Source organism: Malassezia japonica, chromosome 1 (assembly GCF_029542785.1).
Source record: "Malassezia japonica chromosome 1, complete sequence".
In the NCBI taxonomy this organism is placed as follows: domain Eukaryota; kingdom Fungi; phylum Basidiomycota; class Malasseziomycetes; order Malasseziales; family Malasseziaceae; genus Malassezia; species Malassezia japonica.
The window spans coordinates 872,044-886,607 of record NC_083370.1 but is presented as its reverse complement, the minus strand read 5'-3'; the positions used below and the strand labels follow the sequence as shown (position 1 = coordinate 886,607).

Here is a 14,564-nt window from a genome sequence, read left to right as displayed (position 1 = left end):
CGCCTCGTTTCTTTAATACTTTTCCGCCTTTCTTGCCTGCCCGGGTGGCGCGGGTGCATTTGCCCTCGAATTGTTAGATGCGAGATTATTGCCGCCAATCATTTGGGTATGCTGCGCCAAAGCGCACACTTGATTGGTGCATAATTCGCGCAAAATTGTCGGTTCTGCAAATGGGCTGATGCCAAGCGTAGGATTTTGGGATTTCGGAGAACCAATACCAAGATTGGATTGGTTGGAATATGCGCAATTAATGCCAGCCAATGATGATGTACACGCTGGCCGGCCCAAGGCCGCTGTGTCGTGTGCATACGCGCGTTGGCTTTCTCCACAATTGGACGATGTTGCGCCTGCGCCACGCATCAGGAACGCACACATTTCCGCTGCAGAATACGCCTCCAACCACTTTGCGCGATCTACAGGATTTCATCACTGCCTGTACAGACGTGCCTAGCAGCCAACAACAACGTATGTCTTCTGACTAACCTAGTCAAAAGCGGATTTCCGCCCCGACCGCTTCCCATTGACTCTGTACAAGGTAATGCAGCATTGACGTCACCTCCACTGAGCTTGCGCGCGGGGGACTCGGTGGTTGTCGAACAAAAGAGCGCGTGCGCACCGGCAACATCAAATTCGTCGAACTCGCCACCGGTGCGGACGCACGTGCCGCTAGGCCCCCACAGCCAGTGCTTGGCTTTGCATACAATCCCGGATGACAATAGCTGCCTGTTTCATGCGGTACAATTTGCCCGACAACATTCGACCGACCTAGAAAGCAGCCGTGCATTGCGGCAGCGTACGTTAGCGTCACTGACCCAGTCGCCGTCGAACTCTTGCGCAAGGACCCGGATACGTATTCGAGTGCGATTTTAGGGTACGTTCGACGACTAACGCAGCGAGTCGCGCGAGTCCTACTTGGCCAAACTCGTGAAGCCCACAACATGGGGCGGCGCGGTGGAGCTGGCGCTATTTGCCGCTCACTTCCAGGTTGAAATCTGGTGCTGGGACGCCAAGAGCGGCGTGTGCCACAAGTTCGGCGAACAGCAAGGATATTCGACGGCATGGCTGCTTGCCTACGCTGGAATGTACGTGGTTAGGCTAACCCAGCCACTATGACGTGTTGGTCGGGCTTCCAACGCCTGACGCGCCGCCCGAGCGTGGCACCACTGCTTTCGCCGTGTCGCAGCCGGGGCTCACAGACGCGTGCCAGCACCTTGTCACGCAGCTGCAATCGCAGCACTACTATACGGACACGGCGACCTTTTCCATCACATGCCGCACCTGCGGCCAGCGTCTCGAAGGCGAGAAGGGCATCGCGATGCACGCCCAGCAGACTGGTCACTCTGTATGTTGCCTCGCTGACGCAGGACTTTAGTCAGACAGAAGAAACCCTTTCCCAGTAGACATTAGCTTGACTATGTGGATACAGACGCGACGCGTACCGTCGGTGTGTCATGAGACAAGAATGAGCCGTTGTTCAGCACAACGGTCAAAAGGAAGACTGCGATCATCGCTGGGATCCAGAACCACAGCAGCATATGATCATCGTACACACCCAGGCGCTGCCTAACGTACGGGTTCGCCTCGTCCGTAGCCTCCTTGGCGGTGCGGCGAGTGCGCTGCCGCAGACGCGAACCCGAGGCGCTCCCATGCAGCTTGAGCGTCCGAGCTTCGTCTGTACGCTTACGCTCGCGCAAGCGCGCGCCCTCCTGCGACGTGACGAGCTTTTCACCGAGGACGTGTCGCGATGTGCCCGACTCGTCGTCGAGCGTCGCCTCGTCGTACGTGGGCGGCGGCGACTGGATTTGCGGCGGGGTCGTTGGCGCATTCGACGACTTATCGAATGCCGCGCTCTCGGTGAGCATCGCCGGTTTGTTCTCGCTTTTCGGTGTATCATAGCCGAGCCAAGAGTCGTGGCGATCGCGGATCGCCTTGGGGCTCATGCGTCGAAGCAGGCCAAAGTGCCAGCTATTCCGCGGCGACGAGCTAGGCGTCGCCTCCTCGTCCTCAGACGTCTGAGCAGCCCGCTGAAGTGCGGCGAGCTCTGCAAAGGAAATGCCAGCATCTTCAGACGCATCCGACTCAGCATCCGAGACTTCGTCATCCTGTTCAAACATGGCCCGAGTCACAGACGTCGGCGTCCGCTCCTCTTCCTCCTCCTCGTCCTCCGACTCCGACTCGCTCGCATCCGAGTAACCCGGCTCGTCGTTGGACTCGGCCATGTATTCGGCCAGGATTTGCTCGGTGTCGATCATGTCCGAGCGGCGCGCAACGTCGATAGCCCGCAAGCCTTGGTAATTGGTCACATAGGGCGTGGCACCGTGGTCAAGCAGCAGGCGCGTGATTGCGAGCGAGCCGTGCAAGCTAGCAAAATGCAGCGGCGTAAATCCGTTCACGTCCTGTGCATTGATCGGGCAGCCGCGCTTCAGCAGATCGGACGTAAGGCGGTTGTAGTTCAAGAGCACAGCAAGGTGAAGCAGCGTGTGTCCTTGCGCGTTGCACGCATGGATCGCATCGTGGCAGGGAACACAGTCCTTGGGCAGGTCGGCGGAATCCAGCTCCACGTCCATCAAGCTCAAGAAACCGAGGATCGAGTCTTGGATGCTCGACCGCGGCGCGTTGCGCTGTGCGCACAGACGCAGGCCGTATGCAAGCAGCTCGGACACGTTGAGCATCTCGCCCTCGTCCTGGGCCTGGGGCGCCTTGGAGTCAAACGAGCCAGAGCTGTCGCCCTGCGACGAGTGGACGATGCGCATCGCCACGTCGCGTGCCGACGCCATCTGGCCCGTCATCTGTAGGCCGACAACCTGCAGCGCAAGCTCCATCAGCGCACGATCTGTAGCGTCGATGTATGTAAAGAGCTGCAGCGGCTGGTTCGGAACCGGCGAGCCCAATGTGGGTGCGCCATGCTGCAGACTGACGATCACGGGCCCGGGGCGGAAACGGGGGGGAAGCAGGCACACGAGCGTCGTGCTCGCCCAAACACGCGTACACGTACTCGGCGTGTCGCCGAAGACACATTGAAGGCCTTCGGTAAAGTTTTCGCCCAGTACAGTAATCTCGATACCGCCCGTCGTCGGTCCCTCGGCAGGAATCATCTTGGTGATGTGCGGCACAGACGCATCCGAGGCCGGAGCTGGGGTCTCGAGCGCGGGAAGCGTTTCGTTCCGCTCTTGCGGCGGCGAGGAAAAGAGTGGGTCCATCGCCATGCCGGACATGTGGTTCGGCGGAAGCATGTCGATCGACAGCGGTGTCGCAAGCATATTCGCCGAGTCAGCGACTGATGCAGGCGACACTGAGCCGAGCTGGGCATTGAGGGCGTCGGGCATGACGTTCGATGAGGTCGACGTCGCAGGCGAAGTGCCGCGCCCGTTTTCTCCTGGCATCGAGTTCCACAAAAAGTTGCGCGACGAGTCCAAGAGGAACGACATGCTGCTCGGGTCCATCGGCGCACCGTTCGCGCTGTGGTCCTTTCCGCCACGCAAGCGACGACGTTCATCGTAGGGCTTGGGACGCTCGCGCGCACGGTTCGCAAGACCGGCTGGTGTCATGTAAACACCCTTCGGCGACGTCGTGTTCATCTGCGTCGAGTCCTCCGAGCCATAGTCGACCTGCGGCGGGCCGTACGCTTCCGTGGGACGCGCAGGGCGTTGCGCGGCAGCGGACTGCGTAACCGACTTGTGATCGTCCATAATCATGATCGGTGGAGTTGCGCCGGTCGCCACAAACTCGCCGTGGCTGTCGCGCAGCGTAAAGACGATGCGGAAACCAAGCTTCTCCCGGTGGTGACGGCAGTAGCAGGTGATACGCGTCGAGAGGACGGCCTCGCCGTCGTGGAAGTCGATGTAGTCGCCACAGTTGAAGAGCACAGCATGCTTGCGCTCCTCTTCCTCCATGCGCTCGGCAGCGAGCTCCGACGCATTCGGCAGCTCGGGGTTGATGTCCAGCGCACGCATCTCTTCCTCCGTGGGGTGGACGCTCGCCGAGAGCTTCTTCGACTTTTTGCGGTGGGCACGTTTGCGCTCACGCTCGCGGCAGCTGTTGCAGACATACACGCGCGCATGAGGGGGGGTCGCATTCACGACGTCGGCCTCTAGCAGCAGCAGGGACTCAGAAGGCACGTTGACTTTCTGGTGCTTCTTCGACTTGCGCTTTGTGCCACTCAGCGGCGGCACCTTGATGTGGCCAAAGGAGCCGATGCGCTCCCAAGTTGGGTTGCCATCTTCGACTTTTGCGCCACGCACCACAAGCTCAATGCGCATACGGATCTGCGTCTCGACGCGCGACTTGGCGCCAGTGGCCGGCACACCGTGCACGTGGATCTCCATGTCTTGGGGCAGCTGGTTGCGGTTCGGACGGATGACGTGCATCGCCGACGTACCAAGGTCGGGATCAGCAACCGAAACAGCACCGGCCATTCCCGCTGCAACTGCGCTGGGGCCCGCACGATGAAGGTGGGACGAGTCATCCAGCATGCCCGGCGCGATGCTGTTGGACTCTTGCGAGATTGTCCCCTGAGAAGCGGGATGCATCATGGAATTCGACGAATTGTTCGACATCGACATCGCCTCGAAAGCAGCAGGCGGCGCGCAGTGGTTCTCCTCGATCATCGAGTGAAACATGGCCTCATCCCGGTTTGTCTGCATGTCACGCAGCGAAAACATGCCAGGCATGGTTGTCGTCGAGGAGCCTGGTCCTGGCAGCACGCCGTACATGCCCTTGTTCCGTGCATCCATAGACATAGGCATGGTATCGTGAAACCAGGTGTGTGCGGGCAGCTCGGCATCCATCGGGTGCGGCGCAGCGTGCATGGACTGCTTCGATTCGCCATTGTCCGTCAAGGCGCCGGGCATAAACTTTTGCTCCGATTCATCCACCACTAGAGGAAAGGTACCCGACTGAGGCATTTTGCTTTGCGACATTTCTGCGAGAGACGACGAAAAGGCGGCCGAGGAGCTCAGTGCCCGCCAGTCGTTCAAAAAGTCGTCTTCGGAGGGCGCCGCGCTCGGATGGCGCAAGTGTAGAGGAGAAGAAGCGTAATTTGGCTCAGGAACAGAGTCCTCCTGGTCGTGATACGACTCTGGCGAGCTCTCCGAAGTCAGGCTGGGTGGCGTAGGAGTGTTTCTGTCCGTGAGTAGTTGAGCGTAATCGCCGTAGCTCTTGGCGTGTGCAGAAACTGGGTCGTTCGCGCCCAGTCTCGTAGTAACCGTCATGTCTTTAGAACATCGACCAGGAGGTCCGATGTTAAAAATAAGATGGCGTTCGCGGTTCTTTGCGCCTAGCTGCGGGCGATTGCAGTGCAGAAATGGATATGAGCTGCTGCCCCAACGGTCGATGGCTGGCGACGCAATAGGATTCGGCCGATAGCCCCGCGGCCCTGATGTGAATTAAAGTGCGATTGCAGGCGCAGTCGGCAACTCATATCGAGGCCTACGAGGATTAGTCTATCGATGTTAACAAATCAGACTAGTGCCGCGTCCCAACAATTGGGCGCGATTTCATAGTTCCCTTATCCTGCATATATCCAGAAGTGTCACGCGGCACAAACACGTGGCACCATGCTGTTTCACGTGCACATATCTTTGTTGAAACCGACGATGCCGATCGATGTGAAGAGGGCCCGGGAAGTGCATAAAGCCGGCCGAGGTCCGGTTCGGCTGTGCAGTGGAGGTTCCCCAAAACCCACGTGTTTGGCACCAAATACACTATTTTTACCACAGTCGTGCCAGACTCGCGTCGGGACGCGTAATCAGTACAGTAAACAGCTGCGACGTGTCAATTTCGGATCGCCCATTCAGCCTTGTGACTTTAAAATTGGAAAAGGGGGCGCTCATTGGTCTCACCCCTCGTTTTTAGTCAATCTTAGCCAAAAAGTGGCAGCACTCGCCCCGCGCGACAGGTCTAGGCCGCTGTGCCGCAATACGAGGTCCAAGCGTCGATTCGCTCAAAATAAAAAAAGCGTGGCAAATAGGATTGGGGTATCTAGGTACAATCCCCTCGATTGTTACTCGGCTGTCTACAACCGCAGATCACCCGCGCCAGGGCGTGCATCGATGCTCGATCCACACGAAAAACAAGGGTACTCACGCGCTAATTAGGGACGGTCCCAGGAATTTGAAAGGGTGCCCTGCCCCGCTCCGCCAAGAGGGCATAACATATATATTAAGGCATTGTAGATCCCTTTTCCCTTACCAACCCCCACTTCTCAAGTCACCCACTTCAAGCAGTCGGCAACGCCCCGCTACCACATCCTTAACCTATCCACAATGCGTGCTACCTTCTTCGCTACCTCTCTCTTCGCGCTCCTTAGCGTTGCCCTCGCTGCCCCCACCGAGCTCAAGCGCTCTGGCAACAACGGCCGTGTGACTTACTACTCGGGCTACATGATGGCTGAGCCCGCTTGCGGCGGCTCTGCCCCCAACGACGATGACCTCGTCGCTGCTGTCCGCAAGGACTCGCCTTTCAAGTGCGGTGACGAGGTTACCCTCTCGCACAAGGGCAACAAGGTGACTGTCAAGGTTGTCGACCACTGTGACACCTGCACCTACGGTGAGTGGTTCGACCTCTCCAAGTCGGCCTTCAAGAAGCTCGGTGCTCTTGACCTCGGTATCATCGACGATATCCTTTACTGGAAGCACTAAATGTGCCCAGTCGTTTCAAAATGTGAAAAATATTGGGTTTTAACGACACGGTTTCCCAGCCGGGACTTTCCTGTTTCACTCGACCACGTTGGTGGTCCTCTCATGATTTTATGTGACGGGCTGTTTAGGCTATGGCTGGACTGTAGCACACTCAGGATCTACTGTTGATAGCACGAATGTGTCCCGACTTGATTTTGTACAAAGATAAAACTTTCGGTCTTCTGATTTAAGAGCTTGTGTGTTAAGAGACGCGTCTCGGTTGGTGTTTGGCTCGGCCCACTGGAACGGTCGGGCCGCGTGTGGGTATCCCCCACCCCCCAAAAGCCACGTGGCTGCTGACAACACCGGGTCTGTGCCCAGCCCCAGCTTCGTGTTGGTACGCCGATTCCAGCATGGAGCGCGACGTAGAAATGGCGCGTGCTGCGCTTTCCAATGCGCCTGGATTGTCTGATGAAGTGATCGAATCGCCAATTGCAAAGCTAGGCGAAGGTCCTGCGGACGATATTGCACCGCTGCCGGTCGGCAGCGCCGAGCCTGTGGCGGAGAAGGTTCCCTCTACGGAGACAGCGAGCCTTTCGGGTGCTGGCGTTGTGAGTGCAGAGGACCCCCTGCTTGGTGCTCCGACTGCCAAGGAGCCTGCTGCTGTCACGCCGGCTATGCAGGACCCTGTACTTGCCTCGGGGGCGCCAGAGACGCTGCCCGTGCCGCCAGTGGTCGAGCAGGCGCCTGCGTCTGTCCCTATTCCCCTGCCGAGCGGTGCCGAGGCGGTGCCTACGACGCCTGCGAGTGGCCTTGGATCTGCTCCGAGTGATATTGTCACTCCCGCGAGCGCGACGACTGCTACGAAGGCGGCGCCTGTGCCGGCGGCTGCCGCGGCGCCTGCTGTACCTGCCGCCTCCGAGGCGACGTCCGTGTCGGAGACCCGTCGTCCCAACCGTCTGCAGCTGATTGACGAAGAGCAGCATTTCCATGCACAAGCCTTCCAGAAGCAGCTGTCGGACTGGGGTATGGCCGATGTCGGTTTTGGCTATGACATCTGTGCCGTGCTTGGCTCGCAGTCGACCGGCAAGTCGACGCTTCTCAACAAGCTCTTCGGCACAAACTTTGACGTGATGGACGAGCGCGCTCGTCAGCAGACAACCAAAGGTATTTGGCTGTGCCGTGGCATGGACCGTAACGTGCTTGTGATGGATGTCGAAGGCACCGATGGCCGTGAGCGCGGCGAGGACCAAGACTTTGAGCGCAAGTCGGCGCTCTTTGCGCTGACCACGGCCGAGTGTCTCATTGTGAATATGTGGGAGAATCAAGTGGGCCTGTACCAGGGTGCCAACATGGGCCTGCTCAAGACGGTGCTGGACGTGAATCTGTCTCTGTTCCAGGCCGGCCGTGCGCGTGCCGGTGCGTCGCACGACAAGACGCTCCTTCTCTTTGTGATCCGTGACTTTATCGGTGCGACGCCCCTCGAAAACCTCCAGGCGACGGTGCTCGCTGATCTGGACCGGATTTGGGCGAGTCTGAGCAAGCCTGCGAACCTTGCCGAGGCGAAGCTGAGTGACTTTTTCGACGTGATGTTTACGACGCTGCCCCACAAGATGCTGCTCGCGCGCGAGTTTGACATGGCCGTGGATGCGCTGCGCACGCGTTTCGTCGACCGCGAAGACCCCAACTACGTCTTCCAGACGCAATACCACAAGCGCATCCCCATTGACGGTCTGCCCCACTACCTCGAAGGCGTGTGGGACCAGGTGGTGCAGAACAAGGACCTCGACTTGCCCACCCAGCAGGAGCTCTTGGCGCAGTTCCGCTGCGACGAGATTGCCGAGGCGGCATCGAGCCACTTCCTCACCGCCGTGCTGGCCCTGCGCAAGATTTTGGATGCAGGCAAGGTCCACCCCACGCTAGGCTCCGAGATGGCGACGCACCGTGGCGCGGCGCTTGCGGCCTTTGACAAGGATGCGAGCCGCTACCACCAAGGTGTCTATTCCAAGAAGCGCGCCGAGCTCCTCTCCAAGCTCAACACCGCGCTGCTCCCCAGCGTGCTTGCGCAGCTTAAGAACTTGCACTCGCAGCTTACGCAAGGATTCCGTTCGGCGGTTGTCGATGTGATCCGCAACACGTCGCAGTACAACTTTGGCCAGGTGGTGCGTGAGCAGCACGAGTCTGCGCTGCGCCAGTTTGACGAGACGACGCATGCGATGCTCCTCCCCGATACCGACTGGAGCGTCGCGGAGGAGCGCGCGCAGCTCGAGACCGAGATCCAAGCCGCCTCGGTCACGCTGCGTGCCGACGAGTGCAAAAAGATGGTGACGCAGGTCCAGCGCGAGGTGCGCAAAGGCCTTGCCGAGCCGGTTGAGCTTGCGCTGAGCCGCCCCACGCCCAAGATGTGGGACGAGGTGCTCGGTGCGTACAACCGCGTGATGGACGACGCGACGGCGATCTACTTGCAGCGTGCGACGACCTTCAACTGCACGCCGGAAGAAGACGCGGCGGGCGTGCACGCGCTGCAGCGCGTCGGCTGGCAGCAGCTCATGACCAAGGTGCACGAGCAGACGGCCGAGGCAGTGCTTTCGCTGCGCCTGCGCGCCAACTTTGAGGAGCGTTTCCGCTACGACCAGGACGGCGTGCCGCGCGTCTGGAAGCCGACCGACGACATTGACGGCGTGTTTGTCCAAGCGCGCGACGCGACGCTGCGTCTCATTCCCCTCTATGCGCGCATCGCGCCGACGGACGCGGCGCTCCTCGACAAAATCAAGGCGAGCGAGCAGGACCCCGCCTACCTTGCCGCCGTACGTGCCGGAGAGGAGGAGCCGCTGGAAGTCGAGCAGTCGCTTCAGGTGCTGAGCGAGCTGCAGAGTACCGATATCGGCGCGCGTTTCCGCAAGGATGCCGACGCCTTCTACGTCGAGGCGAAGCGCAGCACGGTGTCGAGCATGTCGCAGGTTCCTCTGTGGATGTACGGTGTGCTGATCGTCCTGGGCTGGAACGAAATGATGGCGGTGCTACGGAGCCCTGTGTACTTTACGCTGCTGTGCATGCTCCTGGCCGGAGCATATGCCGTGTGGCGCCTCAACCTCAGTGGGCCGCTGCTCACGGTCGCCACGTCGCTCACGCGCGAGGTGCAGACGATGGTCGAGGATCAGCTGCGTGCCTATCTTGTGCCGCCTGCCGCCGCGCAGGTTCCCCCCCTGCGCAGCGAGCAGCACGAGCTGCAGGAGCGGCGCAGGGAGCCCACCGCTGTAGCGCAATAGTGTTGAGACTCCGTATTTGTACAAGACGAATGTCTACGACCCTTAGGCGGAGCTGCCACCGCGGCCACCGCGGGCGCCGCCACGGCCACGGCCGCCGCCGCTGCCACGCTCGTTTCCGCGGCGCTTTTCAATCTGCACCGCCGCGCTGCCCACCTGGAGCGAGCCGGCAGCCACAGCACGCCGTGCGGCGTCCGCCGAGGTGAACTCGACAAAGGCGTGGCCCTTGGTAGGGTCCACCTGGCACTCTTTTGTCGCGCCGAACTGCGCCTCCAGCGCGTGCTTCAGCGCATCGTTCGTCGCGTGCTCGGCCACCACATTCTTCACAAAGACCTGCGTGCCCGGCGCGGCAGGAGCAGCCGCAGCAGGCTGGGCACGAGGCTTGGCGGCGGCCGGAGCAGCGGCCGGCGACGGCACCGATGCCGGCGCGGCCGCCGGGGGCGCGGTGCCCCACTTGGTCGCGCCCGTCGCCGCGAGGTTCGCCCAGGTCTTGCGCACGGGCGCAGCGGGCTGCGCGGCCTCCTTCGGCGCCTCCTTCACAGCCTCCTGCGCCGGCACAGCGACTGGCGCCTCGTTGGCGACCGGCGCGGCAGGCTGCTGCACCGGAACAGGCTCCGGCTGGGTCTCCTTAGCCGCCTCCTTGGCCGCTTCGGGCGCAGCAACGGGCTCTTCGGCCGCAATGTCAGCCGCCGTCTCGGTCTCATCCGAGAGGTAGCGGAAGATGTCGTTCAGCACGTAGTAGCCGTTGGGCTGCTGCGCGAGGAAGAAGGTCTGCGAAAACTTGCGCCAGTTTCCGCCCTTGTTCGACATCTCGCCGATCACCTGGATAATGATGCCGCCGTCCGCCGAGGCCTGGCTGTCGACTGTGGAGACATACACCTTGGTGTTGTCAAACTCGAGAGCCTGCAGGCGCTGGTGGATCTCCTGCTGTTAGCATAAGTACGTACCTGCTGTCCAAAGCACGGCTGCGCCTCTTCTTTCTCGTCGGCGTGCACCAGCGTGCTCTTCTTCGTGTAGAAGCAGTGCAGGCGCGAAGGATCCTGGTTCATGCACGTGTAGTACTGCGGCACAAAGGTCCAGCCGATTTCGGCGGCCTTGCTGGGTGCCTGAGCATCAGGAACACTGTTCATAACACCGTTCGCGCGCGACATGGAGAATGCAGACCCTACTCAGCAAAGGTACACGTCTAGGGGCAGGAGAGCGTCTCGCGCTAGGCCCGCTTCGATCGACTTCGAATGTCACGTGGCTCTACGACACTACACGGTCGCGACAATCTCCGAAGCGGTCTCCAGCGCAGCGATCATCTTGACGCACTCGCGGCGGCGCGCGACAACGTGGTCAGACTCCTTCATGAGGTCCTTGAGGACTTCGGGCTGGTAGAGCTCCTGGAGCAGCTCGCGCTGCATCGCCTCCTTGGCGTGGTTCACGAGGTTGAGCATGATCGCCTTGGGGATCATGTCAATGACCGTCCGCTTAGTAATGTTGAAGTAGGAGGTAATCAGCAGCTTGATCACGTCCGTCTCCATCGCCTCGCGGTCCGTGAGCGTGCCCGAGGCCTTGAGACTCGGAGGCGGCGCCTCCATCGCGCCCTTTTTCGCCGCGGCCTTGTTCTTGTTGGGGAAGAAGCTGCCGAAAAAGCCGCCCGATTCTTTCAGGTCCACGTCCAAATCCTTGTTGTTGTTCGCCATGCCCGGGGGAATCGGGCGGCCGCTGCGGTACTCGGTCGAGGGGGTGGAGCTCGGCTGCGTGGCGTTCAGGCGCTCGCTCACAATCGCCAGCGCCTTGTGCCCCGAGAGGAAGTCGGGGTGGCCTGTGTTCAGGTAGCACGACTCGGCCGCAATGATGTCCGACACGAGCTTGTTGGTGGGCGACATGCACCGCTTAAAGAACTGGATCACCACCAAATTGAAACGCTCGCGCAGCGCAGGGAATCGGCGGAAAGCAGCGTTTTTGGCGAGCAGCTGCGACAGGATACGCACCAGCTCGTCGTAGACCAGCGAGCAGCACTTGATGCTGGGGTCCTCCAGGCGCTTGATCTGCTGCTTGACAATCACCTCAAAGGCCGTCGTTCCGACAAACAGCGCGGGGGACGAGCCGGACGAGTTGTAGAGAATGGTACGGATGTCAGCATCCTTCACCGAGTCAAACGGATCAATAGCCTTGACACCGTTGCTAAAGAGCTCGTGGAACACAAAGCTGATGCGCGCACCGCCTGCCAGCTCGCTCACCGTCAGGTCGTTGCTGTTACCGTCGATCACAGTGCGGAACTCGTTGCAAAAGTCGGTGATGATCGACAGCACCGCACCGGCACTGTTCTGCTCGCCATTCGTGCCGCCCAGCGCCTGCAGCTCCATCTGGAACTTGGACAGCTGCGTCTGGATCTTGGCCTTAATGTCGGGCAGGGTGCTGCGGATGTGGTGCATCAGCAGCGTGTTCAGCTTACGCGCAAGGAAGGGCGTGCCGCAGTACGATGCCTTGCTCTGGTAGCTGGGGTGGCTCTCGAAGAAGTTGCGCTCGGCCTCGAGCGCGTCCGCGACGCGCTTGCGGTTATCAATGTCGCGCTGGCCACGGTTCACCACAGGAACATAGCCCAGACGCAGAGGAATGACACGGCCAGCAAGAATGTCCACCACATCCGTGCCGGCGTCCATCAGGTCGACCTTGGTCAAAACACCGACCGTGCGCGTGCCATCGGGGTCGACCTCGGCAGCAAGCTTCAGACCATCCGAGTTCGCCAAGTCGGTGTTCGCCGCAGTCACGGCCAGGATCACCGCGTTGGGCTTCGAGATGAACTTGAGCACCATGTCGCGGATCTGGCGCTCAATGTCTTTCGGCTGGTCACCCACAGGGTTCTTGGTCAGACCGGGCAGGTCGACCAGGGTGAGCGTCAGGACGTGGGGACTGTAGATACGCAGGTTGATCGGAAGCGCACTAATACCGGCGTTCTTGCCGGTCTTGAGCTCCGTGTCGCGCACAATCTCGTCGCGAATCTTGTCAAAGTCGTAAAACTTCTCACCGCCGAGGTGCAAGAACTCGCCCCACTCATCGGGGTTCGTGCCGGCTTCGCCACGGGGGCGCACCTCGCCCGACTCGGGCATGCGGTGAATTAGCTGGAGCACAAGCGGACGGCGCGTCACAATACCCGTACCGCGGGGCAGAAAGTCGCGGCCGACAATGTTCTCGAGCACACTACTCTTACCCGACGATTGGCTTCCTAGCACCGTGATCTGGGGCAGATCAATCGGATTCTGGATGCCGACCTGTTGTTAGATGTGGGTAACGTACGTTGTTGAACGCATCTTGCAGCTGGGGTTAGCAACACTCTCACGGGCCCACGTACCTTGTTCACGAGCTCTGCACACCAAAGGAATCGCCATGTTAGCATCTATCCTCATGAAGAGGGAATACGCACTGATAAGAGACTGATCCATACTGCTGTACACGCGTCCCTCTCCTAGCTCGGTCGTGCAGGGCGGACGCAACCACCGTCCCCCGCCACGGCCCCGGCAACGCACTGTCTGGGATTGATGCGTGATGGACATGTAAATCCTATGATGGAGGTAGGCTCGTGCCCTCATGACGAAGCTGCTCGTGGACGTGCGTAGAGCGACTAACACAGGGTACGTAGACGCTCTTATGCAGCGCATTGCCATCCGACCGAGGCGCTTCGGGCGGGGGCTGATTGGGATGAATGGCTCCGGGAGCTGAAAAGTGTCGAGCTGTGTCGCATCTGCGTCATGGCCACCGACTCGATCGACCAGCCGTGGGTCGCGCGGCTCGCACGAGAAGGGCTGTACAACGTCGTGCCTTGCTTTGGTGCGTAGACATTCTGATGCAGGATTCCATCCTTGGTATTCGCATACTCTCTCTCTCGAGGACCCCGCGCCGGAAAAGAGAGCGCACTACACGGCGCTCTTTGGCGAAGGCGACGCCGAGATGTGCGCGCTCTATGACGCCCTGCCCACGCCGAGGCCACTACGCGAGGCACTCGCCGAGGTAGAGGCATACCTCGAAGAGTTTCCAGGTGCGCTCCTCGGCGAGGTCGGCCTCGACCGCAGCTTTCGGCTACCGGATCCCCGCGCGGATGCGCCACACAAACTCACACGGCTCCAGACCCCGATTGCGCACCAGCGCACAGTCCTGCGCGCGCAGGTCGATATCGCATGCAAGCTGCGTCGCAGCGTGAGCATGCATAGCGTGCGTGCGGCGGGCCAGACGACCGATTTTCTCGCAGAGATGGCCACCGAGCCGTCGTTCAAGATAATTCGTACGTGCGTATCCTAACGCAGATCTCGTGCTGCATAGCTGCACACTAAGTCCCGAGAGCATCATGGCGGTGCAGCGCAAGCACTCCAATGTCTATGTCTCGTTTTCCACGTACGTCCATCCCCCCACCATCCCTAATGCAGTACGATCAACAAGCGGCAGCCGAAATTGGAGGCCCAGATCCTGGCATGCGACCCCCTGCGTCTGCTGAGCGAGTCAGACCACAATACCTGTACGCAGCTTGCGCCACGCACGCACGAGGTCGTGATGTACCTCGCCTCGGTCCTTGACGAGGACCCCGCGACGTACGGCTCGCAGCTCGCGGGCAGCTTTTTCAGGTTTAGAGCGGCATGTTGCTAACAAACACTACGAAACAAGGGTTCGCAAATGAGCAGGGTTCGGTATCCCTGTAGCG

The 14,564-nt window shown here is 60.4% G+C and overlaps 7 protein-coding genes across 7 annotated transcripts; 4 read left to right on the top strand and 3 right to left on the bottom strand.

Moving 5' to 3' along the window:
* Window positions 1-730: 730 nt before the first annotated feature.
* Window positions 731-1,400, top strand: OTU1 (ubiquitin-specific protease otu1; the record flags this gene model as incomplete). The annotated part of the gene is made up of 6 exons (XM_060264478.1): window positions 731-735; window positions 777-793; window positions 817-871; window positions 894-1,082; window positions 1,105-1,342; window positions 1,365-1,400. 6 exons carry the CDS (start codon window positions 731-733, stop codon window positions 1,398-1,400), a joined length of 540 nt encoding a protein of 179 aa, XP_060120461.1.
* Window positions 1,401-1,412: 12 nt separating this feature from the next.
* On the bottom strand, window positions 1,413-4,919 carry MJAP1_000508 (uncharacterized protein; the record flags this gene model as incomplete). Its single annotated transcript, XM_060264477.1, has 1 exon — window positions 1,413-4,919. The coding sequence occupies one exon, from the start codon at window positions 4,917-4,919 to the stop codon at window positions 1,413-1,415; it is 3,507 nt and encodes a 1,168-aa protein (XP_060120460.1).
* Window positions 4,920-6,263: 1,344 nt separating this feature from the next.
* Window positions 6,264-6,638, top strand: MJAP1_000507 (uncharacterized protein; the record flags this gene model as incomplete). Its single annotated transcript, XM_060264476.1, has 1 exon — window positions 6,264-6,638. The coding sequence occupies one exon, from the start codon at window positions 6,264-6,266 to the stop codon at window positions 6,636-6,638; it is 375 nt and encodes a 124-aa protein (XP_060120459.1).
* A 392-nt stretch (window positions 6,639-7,030) lies between these two features.
* On the top strand, window positions 7,031-9,886 carry SEY1 (Dynamin-like GTPase that mediates homotypic ER fusion; the record flags this gene model as incomplete). Its single annotated transcript, XM_060264475.1, has 1 exon — window positions 7,031-9,886. The coding sequence occupies one exon, from the start codon at window positions 7,031-7,033 to the stop codon at window positions 9,884-9,886; it is 2,856 nt and encodes a 951-aa protein (XP_060120458.1).
* A 42-nt stretch (window positions 9,887-9,928) lies between these two features.
* MJAP1_000505 (uncharacterized protein) lies at window positions 9,929-11,034 on the bottom strand (the record flags this gene model as incomplete). Its single annotated transcript, XM_060264474.1, has 2 exons — window positions 9,929-10,810; window positions 10,831-11,034. 2 exons carry the CDS (start codon window positions 11,032-11,034, stop codon window positions 9,929-9,931), a joined length of 1,086 nt encoding a protein of 361 aa, XP_060120457.1.
* A 105-nt stretch (window positions 11,035-11,139) lies between these two features.
* Window positions 11,140-13,314, bottom strand: VPS1 (dynamin GTPase; the record flags this gene model as incomplete). The annotated part of the gene is made up of 4 exons (XM_060264473.1): window positions 11,140-13,143; window positions 13,169-13,189; window positions 13,224-13,237; window positions 13,296-13,314. 4 exons carry the CDS (start codon window positions 13,312-13,314, stop codon window positions 11,140-11,142), a joined length of 2,058 nt encoding a protein of 685 aa, XP_060120456.1.
* Window positions 13,315-13,620: 306 nt separating this feature from the next.
* scn1 (Cut9-interacting protein scn1) lies at window positions 13,621-14,509 on the top strand (the record flags this gene model as incomplete). Its single annotated transcript, XM_060264472.1, has 4 exons — window positions 13,621-13,699; window positions 13,722-14,150; window positions 14,173-14,260; window positions 14,293-14,509. 4 exons carry the CDS (start codon window positions 13,621-13,623, stop codon window positions 14,507-14,509), a joined length of 813 nt encoding a protein of 270 aa, XP_060120455.1.
* Between the last annotated feature and the right edge of the window lie 55 nt (window positions 14,510-14,564).